General features: G+C 38.9%; 2 protein-coding genes across 9 annotated transcripts in view; one reads left to right on the plus strand and one right to left on the minus strand.

The window, feature by feature from the left end:
* apbb2b (amyloid beta (A4) precursor protein-binding, family B, member 2b) overlaps positions 1–5294 on the plus strand; it is a 59041-nt gene extending 53747 nt beyond the window's left edge. For all 7 annotated transcript variants that reach the window (XM_028017239.1, XM_028017237.1, XM_028017238.1 and 4 more), the window contains one exon: positions 1429–5294. In XM_028017239.1, the coding sequence (XP_027873040.1) occupies positions 1429–1599 (171 nt within the window). In that variant the 3' untranslated portion in view covers positions 1600–5294. The remainder of the gene's footprint in view (positions 1–1428) is intronic.
* A 1154-nt stretch (positions 5295–6448) lies between these two features.
* On the minus strand, positions 6449–22635 carry LOC114143882 (putative methyltransferase NSUN7). Of its 2 annotated transcripts, XM_028016257.1 has the most exons (13): positions 20564–20640; positions 19365–19495; positions 18809–18991; positions 17113–17171; positions 16013–16149; positions 15768–15920; positions 14985–15168; positions 14147–14360; positions 12857–13000; positions 11899–12000; positions 11574–11691; positions 10536–10656; positions 6449–7286 (listed from the first exon to the last, which is right to left on the minus strand). In XM_028016257.1, exons 2-13 carry the CDS (start codon positions 19429–19431, stop codon positions 6456–6458), a joined length of 2313 nt encoding a protein of 770 aa, XP_027872058.1. In that variant the 5' UTR covers positions 19432–19495; positions 20564–20640; the 3' UTR covers positions 6449–6455. The 2 variants fall into 2 exon arrangements, with proteins under 2 accessions (XP_027872058.1, XP_027872057.1); XM_028016256.1 differs by lacking the exon at positions 19365–19495 and having other exon boundaries at positions 20564–22635.
* Positions 22636–23975: the final 1340 nt, after the last annotated feature.

Raw genomic sequence — 23975 nt, forward strand, 5'->3', positions numbered from 1 at the left:
TTCTCCCCTTTGAATAAATAACCTCAGAGCGCAGTGTTAAAATCTCTGTGCTTTTATCCTTCTGTTTTATATGTGCTACTTTAAAACTAATTAACAGCAAAGAAACCATGTTTATTACTTTGATATGTCTGCATTTAATATTTATAAGGGATGCATAAAATCTGAAAAGAAACTGAAATCAATTTAATTATCTTTGTTAGTAATAACATTGGAGATAAAGGTTAATAGACACATAACAGTGAAATAGCATAAAATGATTTAACTTTGGTCTGATCTCCAGCAGCATTAACAGGCGCCCACACACAGACAACTGGGCTGTTCAAAGAGTACAACATATCAGGTTAATAACTGCACCATCCAAACTTTCTTCCTCCATGCTTTCCCTACAGTAATTAGCTGTACAAACTATTTATTTCTCCTCTCACTCTGTCAAACAATAATGGCTAAATATAAATTTGATTAATGTTGCAGGTAGGGCTGCACATGTAATTTGTATTTCAGCTCTGATTTCATCCTTAAACATGAAATCCTTCCCTGTTGATCCATAGTTAAATCACAGATGCACAATTACCAATGACTGATTGCTGGTGAAATAACAAATGTTCAATAATGTTTTGTATCTTAAGTCTTAAAGTGGGCCTACTTTCTTTTCCCTTCTGATAGTTGTTCGTTTTAAGCGGGAAGGCGCAGATCAATATTAAACATGATTGAAAGCCATTTAGCTCGTTTTGACATTTCAAGGTCCAGCACTAAATATGTCAGTGTTTCAGGGTTCAATAGAAACATTTTATTAATGCTACAGTGAGTTAGAAATGCATGTTCACATGATCCAAAAATATTGTATTAGTGTGTGTTAGCCAACAAATAAAAAATAAAAAAAACGTTGTAGTAACAACTTGACAACATCAAGGGGATATGAATACTACAGCAAGACACTGTGTGTAATTTTTAAAAATATTTTTTTATTTAACGTATCATCATCATTGGTGATAATTACTGTTTACAGTAATCTTGAGTGAATGAATGAATATTAATGATTTCACAGTGTGTTTATTCTGTCCTTATGTTTGCTGTGTTTACAACCCAAAAGCACCATCTGCAATGTGTTCTGCCAGCCCGTCGGTTTGGGCTGCACCTCTCCGTCTGCTGGCTGACATATGAGATTGGTCCACTGCAGGCGAGGCCATTGATCACACATCTGAACTTTGGATATACGGCCACACACAGACTCACTCGCTCCGAAGCAGATTGACGGTGGCAAGAATCGTTAGTCATTACTATTGATCACAGTCAGCAGCCTGCGCCAGTCCAGCTTCCTCCTTGACTCTCTGTCTTTCTCTCACACACCTCCACCGCCGTCCACTCAGCAGCTGTAACTCTCCGTTATTTACAGTTTTCCTCTGTGTTCTCTCTCTTTTTGTCTCTCAGCTGCGGTATCAGAAGTGTCTGGTGGCCCGGCCGCCCTCCCAGAAGGCCTGCGGCTCATCGCCCCCCGGAGACTCCGTTTCCCGTCGGGTATCGACCAGCGTGAAGCGAGGCGTCCTGTCTCTCATCGACACCCTCAAACAGAAGAGACCCGTCACAGAGCTGCCGCAGTAACGGCAGCGAGCCGGTACGGGCTTCCCAACACAGCTCTCGGTCACCACGGGAACATCACCGCTTCGCTGCCAAGACCCCGTCTCCATCACAGACTTTAGCAGCAGTAGAACGTGGTGGAGTCTCCAGTGGCTTTTATTTTTGTTTTTTTTTGGAAGCAAATCTTAAGCGTTTCTCAGTCGAGTAGCTGTTAAAAAAAAAAAAAAGATTCCGAATCAAACAGGAGCATCCAAGATAGTCGTGTACATGACTCTCATTTCTGTCAGTAACGGCACGAGGAGAAGAGGGAACAACCTGAAGAAGCAGGAGGCGCTCCTTCAAGCACAGCACTCGCGCCATGACCGAGCTCGTCGCTGACCAAAACGCTCATCTCTCCATGCTTTCTGTGTATCTGTGTCTGCGCCTGTCAGCATGAAGCTCCACACCGGGCCACACTCCCCTGTCATCGTTTAGTCTGTAGTGGCTCTTCTCCCTCTCGTCGTCCTTTAGTAAATCTAAATGTCAGAACAAAACAAAGAGAGAGAACGAGCGAGAACAGCCATCATTTTTCTTGTTCCTGGATGAACAAAGGAAGCTGCTACGGACTTGAGAGATTCCAGTGCAACCTGTTCAGCTGAGCGTGCATGAAGTTGTTGTTTTTTTTGTTTGTTTTATCTAAATGTGAACCATTCAAAACGATGTGGAAACAGTGCTGCTGCTTTCAGAGACAAGAGGAGGAAAATCAGAAGGCTGCATACTTTTTGGCCTCGGGACGAGCGGTGCCTCGTCACCGGAATCATCCTTCATATCTTTCCTGTGTTTTTGTTTGTTTTTTCTTTAGTTCCTTTTTCTTTTAAGAAATTACAGATAATAGCCATATCAGAGGAAGAGCTGTGGGACAGTTTTCCCTCACTGGTATTCAGTGCTAGACTTGCTGCTTCAAACACAGGAGACATCAGTATGCTGGAGGGAAATCTGATAGTTTCTCTTCAGTCCCACCTCACTCCCTGGAGACGCTGGGTCCTTTAATAAAGGTGGATCACCTGGAGGATGAGAAAGGAGACTTTAGGAATGTTTTTTATTTCAGCCTTCGGTTTTCAAAGGAAAACCCAGCAGAACGTTGGAGGGGCTCAAACCGAGCAGGACTTTCTGGCGCTGCTATTTGTTTTCACAGGCCAGAGTGCTTTTGCTTAAGAAAATTTTCTTTTGAATTTGTTTTCACCAGTGCCATGGGTATGTTTTCAAAAAAACACAAATCCCCTTATTTCCCTTGTCTGTCTCTGAACTGTCACATAGCTGACATGTTTGGATGTAAGATCATTTTTTATTCCACCTTAAACCTCAGAACAGTTTGCTAAGCCCCTCCTCCAAAACGTTATCCAATCACAGCACCAGAAACTTGGCTTTTTAAATTTTTTTAAATTTTTACTCAAATTGTGTTAACGTTGCTTAAAAACAATTAACTCATAGATCTGACAGGTGACACAAGATTAATTCAGGCGGTTGAGGCTTAGCAGACTAATTGTTATAGATCAAATGTCCTATGAAAGAATTAGTATACCACCAGGAAAAAACTGTTGGCTTTTGACTATATTCTTAAACTTTTTAGGTTTAATTAAATACTTAAGCCTCAAGGGTAAATGATGAAATTATTTCGTGGAGACATTAAATCCACCCACGGCATCAGATGCGGGAGCTTCTTTCTGTAAAGGGTTCCTATGATTCAGATTAATTTGTTTTGAGTTGGTGTAAAATTGTTTTAAATCCTTCAACATCCCTCTCTAAAGGATTTTGTCGACTCATTTCCCAAAGTTTTGGTCTTCATGTCCGAGCAGCGTGAAGCGAGGTCAGTGAGATGTCGCTGAATTATTACGACCAATGTCGCTCCTATATGGAAAAAGTCTGTGTCATGGCGGTCTAGCACAGCGTCACGTGATTTATAGACTTCCCACTTGGAAGCACCACAACAGCGCCCCCTGCAGTCAGAATTTCTACTGAGAAAGTTGGTTTTTGTCCAATATGGCTGCCTTCATTACGAATTTCAGTGAAAGTAACCTGTATAAACTATTTATTAGCACCTCTCATGGTTTCATATTTATGTGCACTATCTGCATTTTGTTTTTTTACAATTAGAAGACTTTATGCCATAGGAAAAATAAGACTGCCATTCTACACATTTGACACTGTAGCAAACATAATTTGATAAATAAACCAGCATGCCTATGATTTAATTCTTTGGTTTTTATTTTTTATTTTATATTGGCCATGTCAAAAAGGCAGATGGTCTCATCCCAAAGTTTTAAAATTTAGGACATTTCAGTTGAGAAAACACAAACATAATTTTTTATACCTTTTTTTTGTCATTCAAACTAAAATAATCAACGTCAATTAGTTTTTCTGTATAACGCACAAATATATTAATTCCCAAGTTTCCTAAAAATACTTAAATCCTCGTCTCAGTATCATGTGTCGTCTCGAATAGATGATTTATTACATATATCAAATCGTTACACACCAACACATATTACTGCTCTATGACTGGTCCGTTTGGTAAAGATGATGCACAACCTTGGCCCTTTGCTGCTGTTGAGCTTATTTGGTTTTAAATTAACCATACTATTTCTAACTTTTGATTTTTAAAATACTAATACCTTTTTCATTAATATTACTTCTTGCACTTCTCTGTCTTCCTCGATGACTCCATAAAATAAAGCCTGATGTGCTTGTAATGCAATAATAACGTAAAACCTAAGTAGCACACACTGCTTCAGTGAAAGTCAGTAGTTTGCTGGAAGAAGTCAACAGTTTCTGTGTGGTGTACTAACTCGAGACACGAGTGTTGGTGCATCTTTCTTGTTGTCTCGCCCGTAGCTCTAAAGTGAATTCACACAACTAAAAGGAACTTGTTTTGTGACAGAGACTGATGAGAAAATTCAGCAGATTTCCCTTTTTCGCAGAAGGATGTTGACATGTGAATAAGATGACATCTGTGTGTACAGAAAACCCACCCAGTGTAACATTTATCATTGTTATAAGCTATGCCTTTATTTTTGAATGTCTCTTATTTTCTTATACGTTATAAAAAAAAAAGCCTTTTCTGAATCATACCAAATGGCCAAAGTGTAAAATACTTATATAAATTGTTGTAGATAGGAAAATATGAGAGCAAATAATGAAAAGCGAGGAGGCGGTTGGACATTTTTACACTTTAGTTGATGCTGAAATTAACTGTGCGATTTTTATCTATGCATTCTTTTGATCTGGAGAAAAAGGAAAGTCATGAGGAGCGCTGCATGGTCGAAAGAGAGACGGCGTGTATTGAACAAAACTATTTTTTATTTTATTTATTCTATTTTATAAAAGGTATATACTGATTTTATTAGTTGGAAGCAAGTCTCTCGATGCTGTCATTATTTCAGACCCCAGTCAACTCTTCAAACGTCACAAAAAGCTCCCGGTTCGCAGAAACAAAGCAGATAAAGGAATATATCTTCACCCTGTACAGTGATCACTTACCGCTGAGGGTCCACTGCTGCTCAGAGCGTCAGACTGAGGAAGAGGAGGAAGAGGGCAGCAGCAGTGGACTCGCAGCCTTTCTGTCAAACTCACACAGACACCCACCGTCCATTCGATGGATGTGTTAGCTTCCGTTTGCTGCTCACCAATTTGTACACTTTAGCAATGTAACCAATTGTGAGAATAAATGGCATAAAACACTCTTCCTGGTCTCTTTTTTATTTGAATTAAACCACACGTATTCCATTTTTTCTCTTTAATCTCTTTTCATTGAAAGGTAGATTTGAAAGATGATTTTAGTTTGAAATCTGTAGAAATAAACTGGTGCCTACGTTTGACAATAATAGCGGAAGATTTTTCTTCAGTGGTAAAAGTCGCTCTGTCACCTATTAATAAATGTCAAAATATAAAAAGGTTGAGGCATCTGTTAGTCTTTATTAAGAACTGAATATTTTTGATAACAGGCTCAGTCCTCAGCATGCAGGACGACACCTTTGTTTGCAGTCAGTACAGAGCAGCTCTGTCATTCTTTTAGATCCTTATTTTGACAGCTGCTCTATATTTCTTCCTTAATTTAACGTAGAATTTTGCTGGGAGAAAAATCCGATCAGAGTTGGTGAGAGTTTTTTTTTTTCTGTGATGGACTAGGAGCCTGCTTGGATTGTACCGTGCCTTTTTCAGGGACTGAGATACATAAAAATAATCTGAAGTCTAAAATGATCTTAAAAATAATTCACTTTATTTATTTAATCCAAGTTCACAACAAATGTCACCAAACACTTTAAAAGACAGACAGATCCACATCTACTTACACGAGCAGGTTCAGATTGAATCACGTAGCGTTTTTGCCCAGTTGTAATAAAATGCGGCCCAGTTCTTCGTTCAAGTTCAGCCAAATCCATTCAGTCACTGACTTTTGCAGCGATCGCTCCCCCTGGGCAAGCATGTGGTGACAGCAGAGAGGAATGATGAACTATCAGACATTTTGTTTTAGGATTTTTTTTCTGCTGGAGAGCGTCAGTTGTAAAACAAGGCGTGCAGGTCTTCAAGGCTGGAGAGTATTTTCTGAAGTCAGACAACTGTGTGATGGACTGTGTGTGTGTTTGTTTGTAATACCTTGCGGGAACCATTTTCCTGACACATACCACGTTGTGGGGACCGAAACCTGGTCCCCACAAGAAGAAATGCTGTTTTTTGGGTCAGGGGTTAGATTTAGGACTAAGGTGTGCATTGAGTTTTGGTTAAGGTAAGGGTTAGGATAGGGGTAAGGTTTAAGCTGTAAAAATTAATGGAAGTCAATGGAAAGTCCCCACAAAGATAGCCACACAAAAGTGTGTGTGTGTGTCTATTTTTAAAATTTTTTTTTATAATTCTCTCAGGGAGGCTGAGGATGACGATGCTAACTGATGGCTGGAGGTAGGAGACTGCGGCCGGGCGACGGAGCCGCTCAGAGAAGAGATTGGCGGCAGGATGTGACCTGCAGCCGTCGGCGGTCCCTGCGTTTTCCTCACGTTTCCAGATCGGCTCCCTTGTTTCTCCAGGTTCCTCTCTTCCTCCTCGGGTTGCATGTTTTTCCTCTCAGAGGCCGTCTGAGGAGCAGACTGAGCATGTGAGAGATGTTTTTCTAGAACTGGAGCTGAGTCCTCTTCCAGCTTCTTTACTGGTTTTCCGCTGATCTTGTGTGCAAGAGCTGTGATTGGAGATAAGTGCCTGGAAGGTTTTTCAGCAGACATTAAGGTCAGCGTAAGACGTGGTATCCGCCTCGGTTTGCTGTGCTGAGATGGATTTACTTTTCTCTTTGCTTTCTTCTTTTGCCCTTTAGCTTGATTTTTCAGGCTTGCTGCATCACTGCTCTGTTTTTGATTTCTTTTGCTTTTTCGTTTTTTCTTCTTCTCTGACTTGGTCTTACTGTCCTTCCCTTCAGCCTCATTTTCTTCACCTTCCTTTTCTTCTCCCTCTTTATCTTCATCTTCTGAAGGGGGAGCAGGATCTATTCCATCACTGATCTCTGCTGCCTCAGGCTCCTCCTGGCTGGAGGGAGATGAAGGCCTGCTGGTGCTCGAAGCGACTCGTTTCTTCTTCCTTTTGCTCTTCTTTGCAGGTTTTGATGGTTCAGAAATTATGCCACCAAAGAGACCCTTCGCTGCCGCCCTTGCCAACACATCCTGAACCGATTCTACCTTTGTGGGATCCGCCTGAAAATATAAAGACAAGATTAGAAGATTTAAACATCACTACATTTATTTAAGAAACGTCTATATACACCATTAATCTGAGTTAAATGTTAATGTGGTCAGATTCTGCTTCACCCATCTGTTTCCATTTTGTTTCACCATCCTTCCATTTTAAAACTTGACTTCAAACTACTTTGTACTCATATACAGTACAGACCAAAAGTTTGGACACACCTTTCTAATTCAATGGGTTTTCTTTATTTTCATGACTATTTATAAGGCAAGAAATCCCACTTATTAACCTGACAGGGCACACCTATGAAGTGAAAACCATTTCAGGTGACTACCTCTTGAAGCTCATCAAGAAAATGCAGAGTGTGTGCAAAGCAGTAATCACCTCAAAAGGTTGCTACTTTGAAGAAACTAGAATATAAGGGGCATTTTCAGTTGTTTTACACTTTTTTGTTTAGTGCATATTTCCACATGCGTTATTCATAGTTTTGATGCCTTCAGTGTGATTCTACATTGTCAATAGTCATGAAAATAAAGGAAACTCATTGAATTAAAAGGTGTGTCCAAACTTTTGGTCTGTACTGTAGTTGAACATGGGGGTATTTCTTGAATAGTACATAAAAATGCCTAAAAAATGCAAAAAGTCTTACCTATAATTTAGGCAAATTGTGTGAGATTTACTGAAGATCTTATTTTACATTTGTTCTGTGCAAATGTATTTCATAGAAATTTTAAAAGTAGGTCAAAATTGTCAAGTGGAAGAAGATACATTGTTTTAAGAATTTTCTACAACTAAAAATCTGAATAGTGTGGAGTGCATTTGCATACCCCCTGCTTACTGGGGCGTGGCTTCACAATAAGCTCAATGAATTGACTATAACCAATCTGCATCAGCAAAACCAATCAGGATCTAGGTTTTTGTTTGGTTTCAAATTGGTATTTTGGAAAATCTGTTCAAATTGCATAACAGATATAGGATCCATGTGGTCCCACATATCACTGATCATGCTTTGTCAACTTTGTTCCTTCTGGGGCCATTTTTTTTAGTTCATTTCCTGTGCATATGGGTTCATATGCACAGCAAATGCTTTTCAAGATGCTTTCTTCAGCTTTCATCAGGATTTCCTCTCTGTGTGCGTCTGTGGGAAGCGGTGAACAGTCCCAGATGTGAATGTACCATCTGCTGCTCTGATGGGATTTTGCCATCCGTAAATTGAAAGTTGATGTATTTAGTTTCGGTTTTTGAATTTTCAGATTTCTTCGTTGGTCTACTCCTTTTGCCTGTCTCCACCTTGGCAGCCATAGACTTGTACCACTTAAATTTAAATACGAGGCAACCCTAAAATCCTGGTAGGAAAATCATTATCTTGTCAAATAATAACCTAGCCTGCTTAAAATTTCTATTTTGTCATTGAGAATATTTTGCTTCTTTTTTTGGGTTTTGAGTCTCCCCCACATGTCCGATTGTTATGTCTCACTAACATCTTTTGGTTTGAGTGATGACGCTGTGTTTTTCCCTTAAATTCCAGCAGCGTTTTTCAATTGAATTTAAATCCAGGGACTGAGATGGAGATTCTTGGAGACTTCTTCTTTGTGGACATGAATGCAGCACTTGAGGCTATGAAATTATTGCTTGTCCAGACACAGACCTGCTTGACTGGGATTGCCATAATGTTTCAATTGGCATGTGTGACTGTGTCTGCACAGGCAGTTCCAGCTAGCCCATCTTTATTTTAATAAATCAGTTTCTGCACAGTGACTTACAAAAGCATTAATACTTCACTGAAATCTCTCACATTTTGCAATACTGCCATTGCCTACAGTAAGAAAATCTGACTCCAATAACTATTAGACAACAACAAGAGGGGATGCAGGAGTCTTAGTGTCATATTTGCAAACATATTCATACCTTTTGAACACATGTTGTCACTTCAACCGCATAAATTGAAAATTGTTCAAGTGATCTGATTTTAAATTTTTTTTTTCAAATTACACATTAGAACGATTTGGTGCACGTATCTGTTCAGCAATACCCTCTCTGATCCTCCTGAATGAAATCCATTGCAACCAGTTGCTACCTGATACCAGACATGTTGGAAAACTATCAGTGCACATCACCTGGAACGTAACATCCCAGCTGTAAAACACGGTGGTATCAGTATCATGCTCTGTGGATGCTGCCATCATACAAGCAGGTCAACAAACTCATTTTCACAGGAGAGAGCAAAGGACAAATAGAAGTGGATGCTACATTTTTAAGATTTTTTAAAAATCCGCATATCCTTTTACTTCCAATTCAGGACTACACACTGCTTTGAGTTGCATTAAAAACCCAGTAAGACACATTCAGGTCTGTTTTTCCAACATAAAGTGTAACAACATTTTAATGGTTCGAATATGGCAAACTCTTGTATTTATTTCCAATTATGATCTCTAGTCAAAGCAGTGCAGTACTACAGATGGATGATATTTTACTGCAGGGGTATGAATGCTTTGGCAAAGCAGTGTGAGATTCATTCATTTTTTTTTATTTTAATGAACATAAGGGTTTTGTCCCTATAAGTATCAATTCATCAGCTGGTTTTAAATTGAAGTAGATTCAGTGGCGCATCCAACACTTACGACATTCATCACATCTTATAATTCCTGGATTGTTCTCTGTGCTGATGCTCAGGCTCTGTGTTTTTTCCCCCAGCTGCAGCGGATCAAAGCAGCAGCATCTCATTTCCTACTGTGGTACTTGTCTTGTTTTATGAGTGAAGAGAAGAAGGGAAGAAAGAGAAGGGGACAAGCAGATGAAGCAACGGCGTGATGCAACATGACTGTGAAAGGTAGAAGGAGGGACGAATGCCAGAGAATAATCCGTTTAGTTTTGCTCTGAGGCACTGAAACGTATCCTAGGTTTGAACATATTTTGTCTTCATCTCGTCTCCTTTTTTATTTTTTATTTTTTGAGTATTGAAATAGTGCTGCAGTATTTCTGCGGTGCAGCTCCCTGCATTAGTGTGTGCGCGTGTTTGCACACCAACGAGCTGACTGACCTCCCAGCAGACAGTAAAAGAGTGCCGCCTCAGCACTTTTCAAAGGTCTTGTTGCAAAGTAATCAAACGCAGACACACACTCTCACTGATATAAATTCTCCGGCACACCAAACACGCACACAACAAAATCCTCGCTTCCCTTCAATCTCCGCCGCAACCTTCACCTCTGCATTTTTCATTTCCACATCTCACACTTTCTCTGACCTCCGTCTCTCACCTGCCGCGACAGTCTGGCTATGAAGCAGCCATTGGTGAACTGAGAGGGCTGGAGCCTGAAGAACCTGGAGTCGGTTTCATCTCCTGAAGCAGAGTCATCAGGGAAAATAGGCCCATTCACCCTGAGAGACAAGTTGGGTAACATTTAAACATCCTGGCCGCCGTCCATAGGAATACCGTTACTGAATTACTGCATGGGTGTGTGAGAGGAAAGCATTTGTGTTCGATAAACTAAGAAGAATAAATTTAATATAGTAACAGGATTAGTTGATACAATTTTGTATTCCTTCACTGGCTGCCCGTTTCTTTAAAAATGTATTTTAAGCTCTTGCTTTTAGTTTATAAATGTCTAAATGGCCTGGCACCTCTTTATCTTTTTGAGCTTTTACATTCACATTTCCCCCAGTAGACCGTTAAGATCTCAAACTCAGAAGCTGCTGGTTAAGAGTGCTGCTGAAGGAGGAAATGACACAATAGACTTTGGCATGAGTTTGCCCAAACAAGCTGTGATAAAGCTCAGAACTGTGAGGGTCTGGCAGAGAATAAAAGAAACCCCAGGGTATTCATACAGAGGGGAGATCTTGTCAGTAGTAAATGTGAGCCAGGCGTTGCACAAGCCAGGGAAAAGACGAACGATTAACAAGCATTTGGCAAAATATGTCAAGACAAGGTGACCACAACACAACTGAAATATTACATTTGTTATAAAAGAGTGATGTTAGACCAAAACCGAAATTGATTAGATCTGCAAAGTAAGCAACTTTAAATTCATGTAAATAAAAAGTAGCTTAAGTACTTATATTTCAACCTGTCCTTATTTCAAACTCCAGTCCTCCAGGCCAGATGTCCTGCAACTTTTAGATGTCTCTCTGGCTTTGCACACCTGGGCCCAATATGAGCTCATTAGCAGAGCTACGTAGAGTCTGTCTGGCTGTTAGTGATGCAGCTTAGCCGATTAATTTGAATGTAGGACAGGGGACTCATGGTGACAAACCACTGGTGGAAAGAAACCATGTAACAGCAGGTTTAGTATTTGTACCTGAATGGCAACAGTTTGGGGTGAGTGTGTGTTTTCTCCAACACTCTTCCGACCAGCTGTTCGTTTTCCTCAGGACACACTGAACGTGTGCAGTAGACCACCGTCTGGACCTTTGGAACTAATATGACGCACAAATATAAAGATCCAAAGTGCTGTGATCACAAGGCTTTTATAATAGCTATGAATGTACTCTAGAACATCAGATATTCTTTTGTTTATGAGGCATATTTATGTTCATTCTGGCATAAACTGTATTGATTGTTTAAAATGCACAATGTTTACATGGCAGTCATTGTGCTTATGTTTTATCACAGTTTATACTCACAAGACAACGCGTGGGCCAGCAGCCGGGCCTGTTGGGTGGTGAGAGAGAAGATTTTGCTTTTGGAAATCGAGCCGTGGGATAAATCTGGCAGTAGGTTCCAGTCTGTAAACAGAGTTTGACAAATTCAGTTGAACTGAACCTCTTATTTATGAAATAAGAAATTTCTCAAAAGAACATAGTTGAAGTTTCTTCATCGCCGTCTATAACTGAAACAATGATCTGTCAACTTTTGTTTCATTTCCATCATCGTTTGGGGTTTATAGCTTCTTATATATGCAATTATTTTTATGCTCAAGGTTGAGTAATATGGGAAAAAAGAAAACCATTGCAAAGCAGCTGAAAACTCAGTAAAAAAGTTGGTCTCATTGTTGTGGAACCAAAGTCAGACATCAGTGTTTAGCACAGTGGCTGATCTTGATGAAAATGTTGTCTGAGAGACCTAGCAAACCGGGACTCTATGGCCAGCTCAGTGTGCCTGTAATTTCCTACTGTCCATGTTTAAATTGTAAGGGTTTAACTGAACTGCAGAAATTCAGTCATTAAAACTTTATTACAGGTTTGCAACTAAAATTCTATGTCAGAAATGTTTTCTATTGGAACCAGTTGTTTGGCAATAATAATAATAATAATAATAATTTTAAAAAATCAGTCAAGCTAATTCTGCACATGTGGTTGGAAGGGAAGTCAAAACACAGCATTTCCTGTTCATTTGGGATTTCCTTTAATATTGTTAAAGTCTTTTAACTGGTACATAAAAAAGTAAAATCTAAAGTTGAACTACACATGTTATCATCTACTAAACTTTATGCTCACAAACGATACCTGTAGCTGACTTGCTGCTATAGCGTTCAGTCATAAGTTTAGCATAAACTGCAATTATTTTAAAATTATAGGTTTTTCTCCCTCTACAATTATATTTACCTTTTAAAGATCAAACAGTAATGTTTCAAATGTATACCTCCATGTTCACTGTGCATTGTGGTGACTGGGTCATTGAGGGCAGAGGACGAACACTGAGGCAAAACTATGATGACCTTTAACCTCTGCACAGCGATGTCCCGCTCATTCAGTCTGCAGAAAGTTGCTGGCAGGACTTTGACATCTACAACATAGTGTAGAAAAATCAAAAATGATTTTAAAACAGAAAAAAACCTATGCAGTGTGAAACATTTAGTAGACGTATTAGTTACTTCACATCTGTGCTATTAATAATAGTCGTTAATAGCTTAAAGTTATTTAGAGTTAATTTTGAGAATTATTTGGCACTGGGTATTACAAAGCTTTCAAGTCAACAATAGAGCAGGATCTGGCAACTTGATATGCAGGTTTCAAATGCAAGTTAAGCTTCAGACTTCATTATCCCCTTGTCACATTAAGCTGTGGGTTATACCCACGGCTCCACGGCTTTTTGTCTGATGTACTCCCACGGAGTTTGTGACCCTGCCAGACGACACCACCACATCGGTCTTAACCTCAAAAGTTAATATGCTATTTGTAAAACTAAAAATCAAAGAAAAATCAGATAAACTAAAACACACACTTAATGTACTGGGATATAGAGGTCTATAAAAACTTTGATGGGTCCAAATAAAACTAGTCCTTGTCAATATTTATTCTGGTTTTTTTAGATGTTTCAAAGTTTTGCTGGACTTTGGATGCTATTTCGCTCATTTTCAATCCTGACCATTTTCAGATTTTGTTCTTAAGATTGATGTATAAGTGTTTCCAACATAAAAGGTGAAACAACACTAAAAGAAACAATTTTCAGCTTGATCTTTATGCACTTGTTTACCAACGGAGTAGTTTCAGCGACAAAATCTGTACATTTCTGTATCAAATGAGAATAAAAACACAGCATGAAAAATAAAAAAAGTAACTATTTAGCCTGACCAATCGGTTTCCCAATGAGCTGTTTGCTTGACATAAAACTCTACTGAATACAGATGTTACTTAATCTCTCAGGTGTTGTTGTATTCATTTTTTCCTTATTTGTTGATATAACCCTAACAAATAAAATGATCATTTATGTTTACTCAGGTTATATTTGTCTGATATTAAACTTTGTCTGACGACCAGAAACATTTGCGTGTGACAAAAAAGCAAAACAAAATACATCTGTAAAGGAGTCTGTACATTTTTCACAGAACTGAACTGATTCATAAAAAGCTGATGCTGTTTGTACCTTCAGATGACATTTGTTCTGGGTTGGCACTTTATATAAATTAAGCTGAACTGAATTGTTTCTTACTTTTGATTCCCATCTGAGAGAGCAGATTCTTCATCTCTTCTGTCTGCACAGGAGTGTGATCAGCGCCACACACCAGAACTCGGCCCGACCGAGCGGCGGCTGCTGCGGCTATGTGAGCCACGGTCAGAGCAGAGAAGGAGCCCGCCACCAGGACGTCCCTTCTATCAAACAGGACAGGCTGTGACACGCTCACTGCCAAACACACACTCCTGTCCTGCAAAAATACAAAACACGCACACGTTCCTCTTTCAGGGATGCAGGGCTTTCCTATTTTTACTTATTCAGCATAACAGAGCGACGTGCAACCAAAATAAAATTACACAACTTTAAATGTAAGCCTCAATTTAAAAAAGTGCAAAATGTCCAACTGGGTTCAGCATTTGGCTTCTTTTTTTTTTGTTCAAGGAACTGAGAATGTTTGTCAACCTTCTTTTATTTTGCCCTCAAAAAAGTGTAAAATAACTTAGAACTTTATACCAATGATATCAGTTCTCAATGAACCACCTCTGGAGTACTGAAGGTTGCAGCAGATAGTAAAGAGAGAGATCTTTTAAACTCATAAAACTATTTGTGATGTTTATCCTATTATACACTGATTATTATACCTGAATTTTAACCTCATTTGGTTACAGGGTAAGGCTTTAATTTTAAAATTTTCACTGAAATAAAGAATAGAAAAATACACACTTTCAGCATGTTAAAGACAATAATTTGTTCTTCAAAACCAAAATTTTTTAAAGGTATTTTCTTGCAGAACTCTTTGCTAGTGCTTACAGCTGCCCTTTGCTGCAGAAATTAAAAGCAGTTTTAACATGTTTAGCGGTGCAGACATTTCTACCTGGATGTTTAGCACATGTGTGGTGGTGAGGGCGCTGCTCTGAAGAGGTTTACAGAGGCTGCGGGAGAAAATGAGCGTATCTGGACAGAGAGGGTCCTTGGAAAATGTTGAACCTGTGAGGTCAGCCATGTTCTTCACTTCACTTAGGTTGGCACTTTGTAAGATTTCGCAGATTTCATCAAGACTGCAGTAAAGAGGGGAAAAAATAAAGTTTTAAACTGAGCCAGACCATTGAGCTTTTCTGCAACAAACAACTGCGCTCCGGTGTGAAACAACAGCGACTTTAGATGAGATTATTCAAAGGAGGACGATCAGTTTTTACTTTCTCTATGTGAAATGTGAAATGTTAAAAAGGAAAACTAAGCAGTGTCCTATTAATAACTACTGGCAAACATGCCACTATTAGGAGCAGGGGAAACAATGTCATCACATATTTTATATTAACAGTGATTTCTTAGTATTTTTTCCTACTGAATAAATGGATTAAAAGGTTGAATTTTTCTTTCACTTTTTTATGTGAAATTTTGTTACTGACTTTTTACACATCGTCATATTTTATGTTCTAATACATGCCTCTGCCTTATTTACATTTAAATCATCATGTGTTCTCAAACATTGAGAAAATTCTTTGATCACTGGATGAGGTTAAAAAAAAAAGGAAACTTTTACATTACTTGGACTTTCAACTTCCATGGGTTGTAGAAATTTCCCAATAACTATTCTTTTCACGCCATATCTGCACACGTAAGCCATAGACGAAAAAGCAAAATCAGAAATCTGTACCTGGAGTTTAAAGTGTTGACCCATGCGTAGAACGGTAAGGATTTAGCCCTGTGCTCTTTGGTTCTGAGGGAATCGGACAGAAAACAGGAGACGCTCCGCAGGCTGTGTTTCACCCTGAAGCGAGCTAGAGATGCAGCGAGTTTGACCTTCCATCTGGAAGAAATAAACATCAACACAACCACGCCAACGTTACGATTATAAGCATGCTGATATTACATGTTAATATGACACTTCTAAACAAACACCTCTGAAGGCATTTCTCCAGGTCTGTGACTTCAGCGACAGCCTTCTGCTCTCCTTCAGCTGGACGCCGACGAAGCAAAAACCTCCTGTCCTGGAAGTCATACAGCATCACCATTGCCAATGGCAGCAAGTCGCTGTACTGTAAAACACATAATTGTTAGTTACTGGTAACAGAATAAGAATTTCTGAAGCAGAAATTCAGATTTGTTTTGCTAATATTATAAAAGCCTTCCCCACAGGGGCTCCTCCCTGCATGGCAGGAGGAATAAAAAAGGGTCAAAATCTCTTAATAGGTTACAAAATCAGAATAAAATATCAACTTGGTGATTGTCAGTAGTATTTTGTTAAATTTTTATTTCTGCAAAACTGCCTTTATAAACCATTTACCTAATTTTTCTAAATAACTTAGACATCTCTTTTTGGCTCATGTAAATTTTTTTTGTATTTGTCAAATTTTTTTTCTGTCTTTCTAGGAGACATATTGAAAGTCTTGGGAACAGAAATGTAACTCCTTGCACGTCTGGGCTTGTGCTGTCTGGCCAGGCCTCCATTTGAGGAAGATAAATCTGCTCCAGTGAAATAAAAAAAAAAAAAAAAAAGAAACTGGGTTACACCTAACCTGGAGAGAAAATGAATGCATGTGTGTCTAGAGGTTGGAATATAGATGCTGTGTGCTGAATAATAAAGGGATCTGTGGTGCCTTTATGGTCTCACTTTCAGGCTAACAACACCTCAGCCTATTTCACTGCATGTCCCCCATCCTTCAATAAAGTTACCATTCAGGCATACGCACAAACATGGCTACACACAAGTGGGCTGCTTCACTTTATCAGTGTGTGTCATTGCACATTGTTTTATGATGTAATTTACAGTCTACAAATTGCGGAGTGTGTCATCCTCTCTCTCGCATGCATCGCTCGTCAGCCATAACCAGCCAGACTGCATAAGATCTGAATACAAATTGGCTTTTAACTGCATCCCTGCCGGTCTCACCAGCATTTCCTCATCTGACGGCAGAAAACCTACACATGCACAGTCAGTCAGTGTTTTTAATCAGATTTGGGTTTGTGGACACTGAAAAGTTGAACCAGATGAGACTCACGATGTTCTGAGATTTGTGGAAGAAGCTGTCAAAAATCACGGCTTCCAGTAAATCTTGGTCTAGGAGGGGAAAACATCAGGTGATACATAGAAAATAAACTAAAAACTACATTACTCATCTTTTTTTTTTTTTTTAGAACTAGCAGCTAACATGAACTCAAAGTCTGCAGAGCACATGGCATTCATCAGGAACTAATAATTCAGTGTGAAACACTTTTTACCTCAGTGTTATTGTCAGAAAACATTTTCAGCATCTTGCTGCTAGCTGAGCCTTGGAGCTAACCAGGAATGAGCTAAACACTGATAAACCAAAGGTGTCGAATGTGCAAAACAAAAGCAAATTGAAGTTTATACATTTGTATGATTCAAAAAGTCCTTGCAAGGAAACAGTGGCCTCTCTCTGCTGACACAGTTTGCTCATATTTAAAAAGAGCTTCATGGAGGCATGTAGAAATAAAGCTTGTTGTTTGCCAGAGGTAGATGTAAAACACTCACGGAGGAACAACTACAACATAAGTTCTGCTCAAACTAGGACCAGGGCACTGAGGGGAAAAAACAAACTTGTATTGAATTACACTGAATAATAAGCCCATGAAACCTTTCCAATTAAAGGACTTGCCCAGTGAAATGGTAATGAAGTCATGTTTACTGTCACAGAAGTTGACAGAATGGCAACCAGTGATCACCACTCTGTGTTTAACAAGAAATTCCATTTTTATGTGAAAATAACAAGATGCAAAGATGGTAAAAAAAGAAAAAGAAATGCAATTTATCATTTCATATGTATCATTTCGCTGTGTGAAAAAAACGGTACAAACTGAACCATTTCGAACTTTGTTTCTGTTGATTTTGTCGTTGCTCTGTAACATCAACTTGTTGAAGATGATGGCATCCTCTGTGGCTTTATTTAATTATCGGTATTTGCTTTGTGAATCAGATGCTGGGCAGATAGTAAGTGCAAAAGCTTCATGAGTTCAGTGTTTTAGTTCGATCCTAACGATTATTAGACACTCCAGGCACTGTTGGTGCAAGACCTTCATCACAATTTAATGTTTAGGATTAAGACGGCATCCTGTTTTACCCTGCAAGAATCAGGTAGGACACACAAGTCAAATGTCCAACTAAACTTTATTCTCATCAAGCTTGTTTGGGGTGATTTAAAAAAAATACATCACAACTTGTGTCCATCAGGACAAACACAAAGGTTTTCATTTTGTTACTTTTCCATATTTTCCCGGGTGACCAACTTCAACAGAATCTATTATACAGTTACGTTTTCTGTCCAATCAACCCACCTCATATAAGTGCTCATAAGCACTCATAAAGCAGATTTATATTCATGCCAACTGCACTTCTTATCACCTCCCACCCAGACATCTGCTGCACCTTCAGCTCAAGTGATTTGCTCTCACATGGAGAAGTCAAATGAACGACTACATGCCATTTAATCTACAGATTGCATGTTGAAGTTAGTATTCACCAAGCAAATATTGGAGCTGACGCGTCCTGCAGCCAAAGCTTTTCATTATGGAGATAAAGCCGCCAGCACAGAGGTCGTCGAGGTCTGAGGAGACGGCAATGAGAGGAGGTTTCTCTCTAATTTAGCTACCATGTTATTCTGTAGCCTTCAATGCTTCATCTAGAAACCCTGGTCTTAATATTACCTCGGATTTCTCACTTCAGAAAACAAGTCTTACATTTGAGGGTGTTGAAAGCGAGCTGGTAGGCTTGTTTTTGTGTGGCCTTGTCATCGCTGCTGTGAGGTAGCGTGTCGGTCCTGTTTTCATACTGCAGAACCTGATGAGGCTCCGGCTTCACTCTGCCAAGCTGCTGAAAGATGGCTGCTGCCTGGAGAAAGACCTGATCTGATGGAGGGCAGGCTGAGGACGAAGGGACAAGGAAGACGACAGCTGTGAGATGGTGGGATGGGAACGTGTGGAAGTGTTCAGCCGGACCAGTGGAGAAAAATGAAAACACTTTGAGGCATCAGGTGAACATGGGAATATAATCACACTGTAACCACAAACTTCAGTGTGCAGTCAGGCACAATTAAATGTCATTCTACAGATTATTTTTTAAAATTATTTGACACTTCAATATTTAATATAAATTTCAACAAAACTGGAAATTTTAAGTAATAAAACATGACAAAGTGAAAGTTTATTCTAAAATGAAAAACAGCATATCTGGTGAGAAATAAATTAGAACAATGCCAGATTGATTGGGATTAGTTGGGATTAGTTGTAATTTTACCTGCCTGAACTGGGTAAAATACCACGCCGTCGTTTATAGCGCACATGTTTACATCACTACTCAGCATTTTGAAGGAGGTTTGTCCTCTTTGAATCTTACACAGCAGAGCAGGTCATTCACGCAGCTTTACCCTGAAAGCAGGTCACAAAACGCTGAAAGAAGTCTCCAAACACCTTAAAATGTATTAAGGAGGCCTACACATGTTTACACCACAGTACAATCATGTAAAAATAGAAAGAGACAGCACAAGTACAACTTTCATCTGAGGGGTAGAAAGATTAAGTCCTTGCTTTACAGAGAAAATAGGCAAAGACCAATGCCTATAAAATATTGCTCTGCTCAGTGAATTTAATTATTTGGAGAACAGAACTGAAGACATGTTTTGAACAAACCAAATGCAGTGTTCTGGGAAAATAACCTCATAGTTGTGAAGCTCCCATCACAGAATCCCACATGAATTCTGCATTATGAAAATGATCCGAAGCTGACAATTAAGAGTTAGAAAGTCCTTGATCTAGTCAAAGTCCTGAACTTAAACTCTTTGAGCTGATGTGTGATGGGACTTGACACAGGCTGTACATCAAGAGGCCCCTCAAACATTTCACACCTGAAACTGTATGAAGCATTTCGCTGAAGTTATTTCAGTCATAGGAGGTGGGATGGAAGAATTAACTTTCCTCAGTTAAAAACGTTTTTTCACTTTTGTTGTTAAATGTAACTAAACGCTTAAAAAAATAGATCTTAATTGATTTCAATTTTGACAGACCAACACAAATATAGTAGCATAGTTGCAAATTGTTTATTTCACAAAATCCCAACAAAAATATTTGGGTTGCCAAATATATGGACCAGCTCAGGATAGAGGGCCCTGTGTAGATTACACAGTCTTGTTTATTTAATTGTCCAGTGTCAAAGGCGTACACTAAAACGGCTGAAAGTCAAACTTTAGGATAAAGTTTCAGTTTGCTTTGTTTTTCCTTCATTTGATGCTCACAGATCGGCTAGCTGACTGCAACCTGAGGCTGCACACATATCCGCCTCTTTCAGTTGCCAACAAAAGCTTTTGTTCAACGTTTAAACTGCTGCCTTTTCTTCATATGAACAATTTGAGAAAAACTGACTTGTTTTCTAGATGAATAACTTTGTGGCACTCTACAAAACATTTCATTCGTTATTTTAACTATGAGATTAAGTCTCACCTGAGCCAGGAGACACTGAGTGAAGATGAGGCAGAGGAAGCAGAGAGGAGAGCGGCTGCTTGTTATCCTGATGGCCTTGCTCTTGAAGAGAGATGACAATCGCCTTCTCTTTCTCAGAGCTCATATTTACATCCTGTCTCGAGCCATCTGTAGTGTAACACAGGAGGAACAGCGTGCCAGCGTCGGCTGCTCATGTTACACACGAAGATCAGCTCAGAAAAAACACAGGTCAGGAACTGCTGAGAGCAGCTCAGTTTTTATGCTTTCCCTCCTTCAGCCTGCTGTTGGCATTGGTCAAGCATCTAAATGAAAGCAAACAGCAGAGCTGCAAAGATAACTAAGTTCCAGAGAATCCGGCAGGGCAGACATCTGACCCACCCTACGGATCCGTGTCAGTGTGAGACGGTCCTGCCTCAGAGGCTGTGCAAAAATCATCATACAGTTTTTCCTCTCTACAGGTTTGCTAACACAAACTTAAATGAACTTTAATGGGATTTCATTTTACAGATCAACGCAAAGTATGGCAAAGCTGAACCGTGAAGTCAATTTTTTAAATCAAATGGGTTTTTTATGCATATTTAGAGAAACTGTTGCTTATTCTTCTTTGCAAAATGGCTCAGCCTCAGTTTTATTGGATGGAGAGCGTCTGTGATCAGCAATTTCAACGTTTTGTAACAGATTCTCAGTTGGACTTTTGTCTTTGTGGTCTGCAACTGAATCTGACCATTCAAAACACGAGGACCTACCTGGTTAAATGCAAATATTTTCAGCAGAGCTCAGGCAGAATTTTACTGTCGTTGTCCTGCTGGATTCAAAGTTACCATTCGTCTTTTGCTTGCTTCTCTTTTTAACGCTCTCTCACTCTGGGTGGACAACCATGTCTTGATAAGTTTAAGTTGCACAAAGTTTTTGGTTGTAACATTATAAAGTGTTGAAAGGTTTGAATACCTTTGCAAGACACTGTAATGTGTGTAAGTGGGCTCCTCATGGTACAATTAAGCAGATAAAGTTGCATGAATAAATAAAGAGCTGCAGTCCAATCCTGAACGAAGGCCTGTCTCTAACTCACCCACTAAACTAATCTGTTTGCAGACCTACACTGGCTTCCACCTCATTCTGACATTAAACCAGGTCTACTCCCAGTCTGCATTCAGATTCACACATGCAAGCAGGGCGTACATCTCTGCATCCAAATTCCAAACAGATTTTCTTTTCACATAGAGACATGCAAGGTCCACTAGCCTTTAATTAAACAGAGCCAGTAGAGGGAAAAAAAAGACAGAGCATAATCCTCTTTTATTACAGTTCTTCCCTTTAAAAACATAAGCTAGAGCTGACCAGAGATCCATGACATGCACTTAAAGTCCAGGATAGTGCCTGTGGAATAAATCAGCAAATATCAGGCCGCAGTGATTTAATGAGTGTCAAAGAGTTTACTTCATGCTCAACAGACCGAAACTCAAAGTCATTTCAAAAAGTGAAGCTTGTGAAAAAAGATGGGAGTAGTAATCTGGACAGAGTGCAATGAGTTGTTTAATTTAGCATTGCAAGTCTTACCGTTGTCACTCTGAAGACGGTTGGTGGAAACAACACGAAGAAATGCAGCTTAAATAAGAACCCAGAAAACCTCTGCTTCCTGCCTTGAGTTTGAAACGCCATGGCAACAATATGATAATGAAGGAGGGTGGACCCACTGTGAAAGATGTGCAGGAAAATGCACGACATGATCTGCACTGGAGAAAATGTGACCGGGGTGCATTTTTTTCCCCCAAGATGGAACACATTATGCTTTTGGAATAGCAAAAAAATAATTGATTGGTCAGCTGACAAAAGGAGAAAAATTATATTCTTCATGGTGGCAAATAAATAAGTCATATTGTTGTACAGTTTGAAGACACCAGATATCAAGAAACTCAAACTGAGGAGAAAGGACTGCAAGTATAAAACTAATGCAGTCCTTAGTTAACAAGAAATGTGCCACTCAAACTCCTTCTCCAAAGAGTCAACACCATTTTTATTTTTCAATTTTTAAAGTCACCCATATTTCTGAACTTACCTAAAATATTCAATTCATGTTTCATATTTTAGTGAGAATTTGGGTGAAAATCCCATTACTTTGCAGTTATTTTTTTTACATCTAATGTTGCAGTTCAATACAAAAAAATTTTTTTCCCTTTGAGCTCAACACAAGTGATCCCCTTGAGCTTCACCTGGCTGCTTGTTTGCCTGCTCTGCAGCTGATTCCAATGCACAGACCAGAAGCAGGTCACAGATATTTATGGGCTGCATAACCCTGTCTGTGTCTGACTGGACCTGTTTGGTGAATGATCGTCTTGGTTAAATGAGCAGAGAAAATCCATGCCGACCTTTAGCAGGCACTTCACTAAACACGGGGCTTGACACGAGAGAAAAAAAAGAGATGAAAATATGTTGTAAATAATTACATTTAAGCATTTAAATAAATCACTGTTGTTCAAAATGCAAACCAAGGTAACTGAAAGGAGAATTTATATGTGGGAAAAATAAACCAAAAAGGAAAAAAACTTTGATTTTTATGCATGTAAAACACCAGTTAACCTATTAGAGCAAACTTAAAGAGACTTTAAAAATGTCATTAAATATGAATCATATCCACTTACATTTGTGGCCAATGCAACAAACCCATTTTACTATTCATTTTCTATTTATTCATTTATTTTTACTAATTTTCTCTTTCAACATGCTAAAGCTCTGGAATTTTCCCTTTCAAAATTTTACTAATTATGCAAATTTAGTCAAATGTTCTTTTACTAAACCAATTTTACAAATCTTCTCTTTCAACATGTTAAAACTCTGGAAGTTGCATTAAAATTTTTGAGAGTTTAAGGTGGACTGAATAACTAGTAAAAAAAACTACTCTGATAATCCTTCAGAGAATTACCGTAATGCAAAAACAGAATAAAAATATATCTTCTCTGCACTTGTTGAAATGAGATAAATGATGTAAATCTTTGTACATACAATCATAATTATTAAATTATATGTTCTGGCTATAAGTCTCATTAGTCTCATCCAGTCTTAAATGTCATGCTTTCATTAGACGCAAACGTAAAATCATCAAACAATAGTCTGAGTGCAATTAATCAACATAATGTTTCACTTAGTGAACTGAATAGTGTTGTGGAGATAATTATAGCTTTACACCATAAAACGACACCAAGCAGCAGACACTGACACCTACGTGTTACTGCCTCCCTGTGAGCAGCATCAAGCACTGCAGTGCAAACGTTAGGAAGCTTGTGACCAACATCAAATGATCACAACTATTTAAAGCGCCTTTCACATTTATTTATTGGTGAAGATGATGTGCAAAATGCCTTAAGTTATTTTCATATTAGCTGGAAAAACTTTCATTTAGAATTCCAGCCTTCTG

Source organism: Xiphophorus couchianus, chromosome 5 (assembly GCF_001444195.1).
Source record: "Xiphophorus couchianus chromosome 5, X_couchianus-1.0, whole genome shotgun sequence".
Classification (NCBI taxonomy): domain Eukaryota; kingdom Metazoa; phylum Chordata; class Actinopteri; order Cyprinodontiformes; family Poeciliidae; genus Xiphophorus; species Xiphophorus couchianus.

Excerpts from the sequence above, each read along its gene's own strand:
- LOC114143882 (XM_028016256.1), bottom strand. The coding sequence starts at position 20,687 with ATGAGCTCTGAGAAAGAGAAGGCGATTGTCATCTCTCTTCAAGAGCAA. Across the intron at positions 15,169-15,767 it reads GTCAACACTTTAAACTCCAG|TCTTGATGAAATCTGCGAAA; the intron begins GTACAGATTTCT and ends TCTTTACTGCAG. Across the intron at positions 12,001-12,856 it reads AATGCACAGTGAACATGGAG|ACTGGAACCTACTGCCAGAT; the intron begins GTATACATTTGA and ends CTCTGTTTACAG.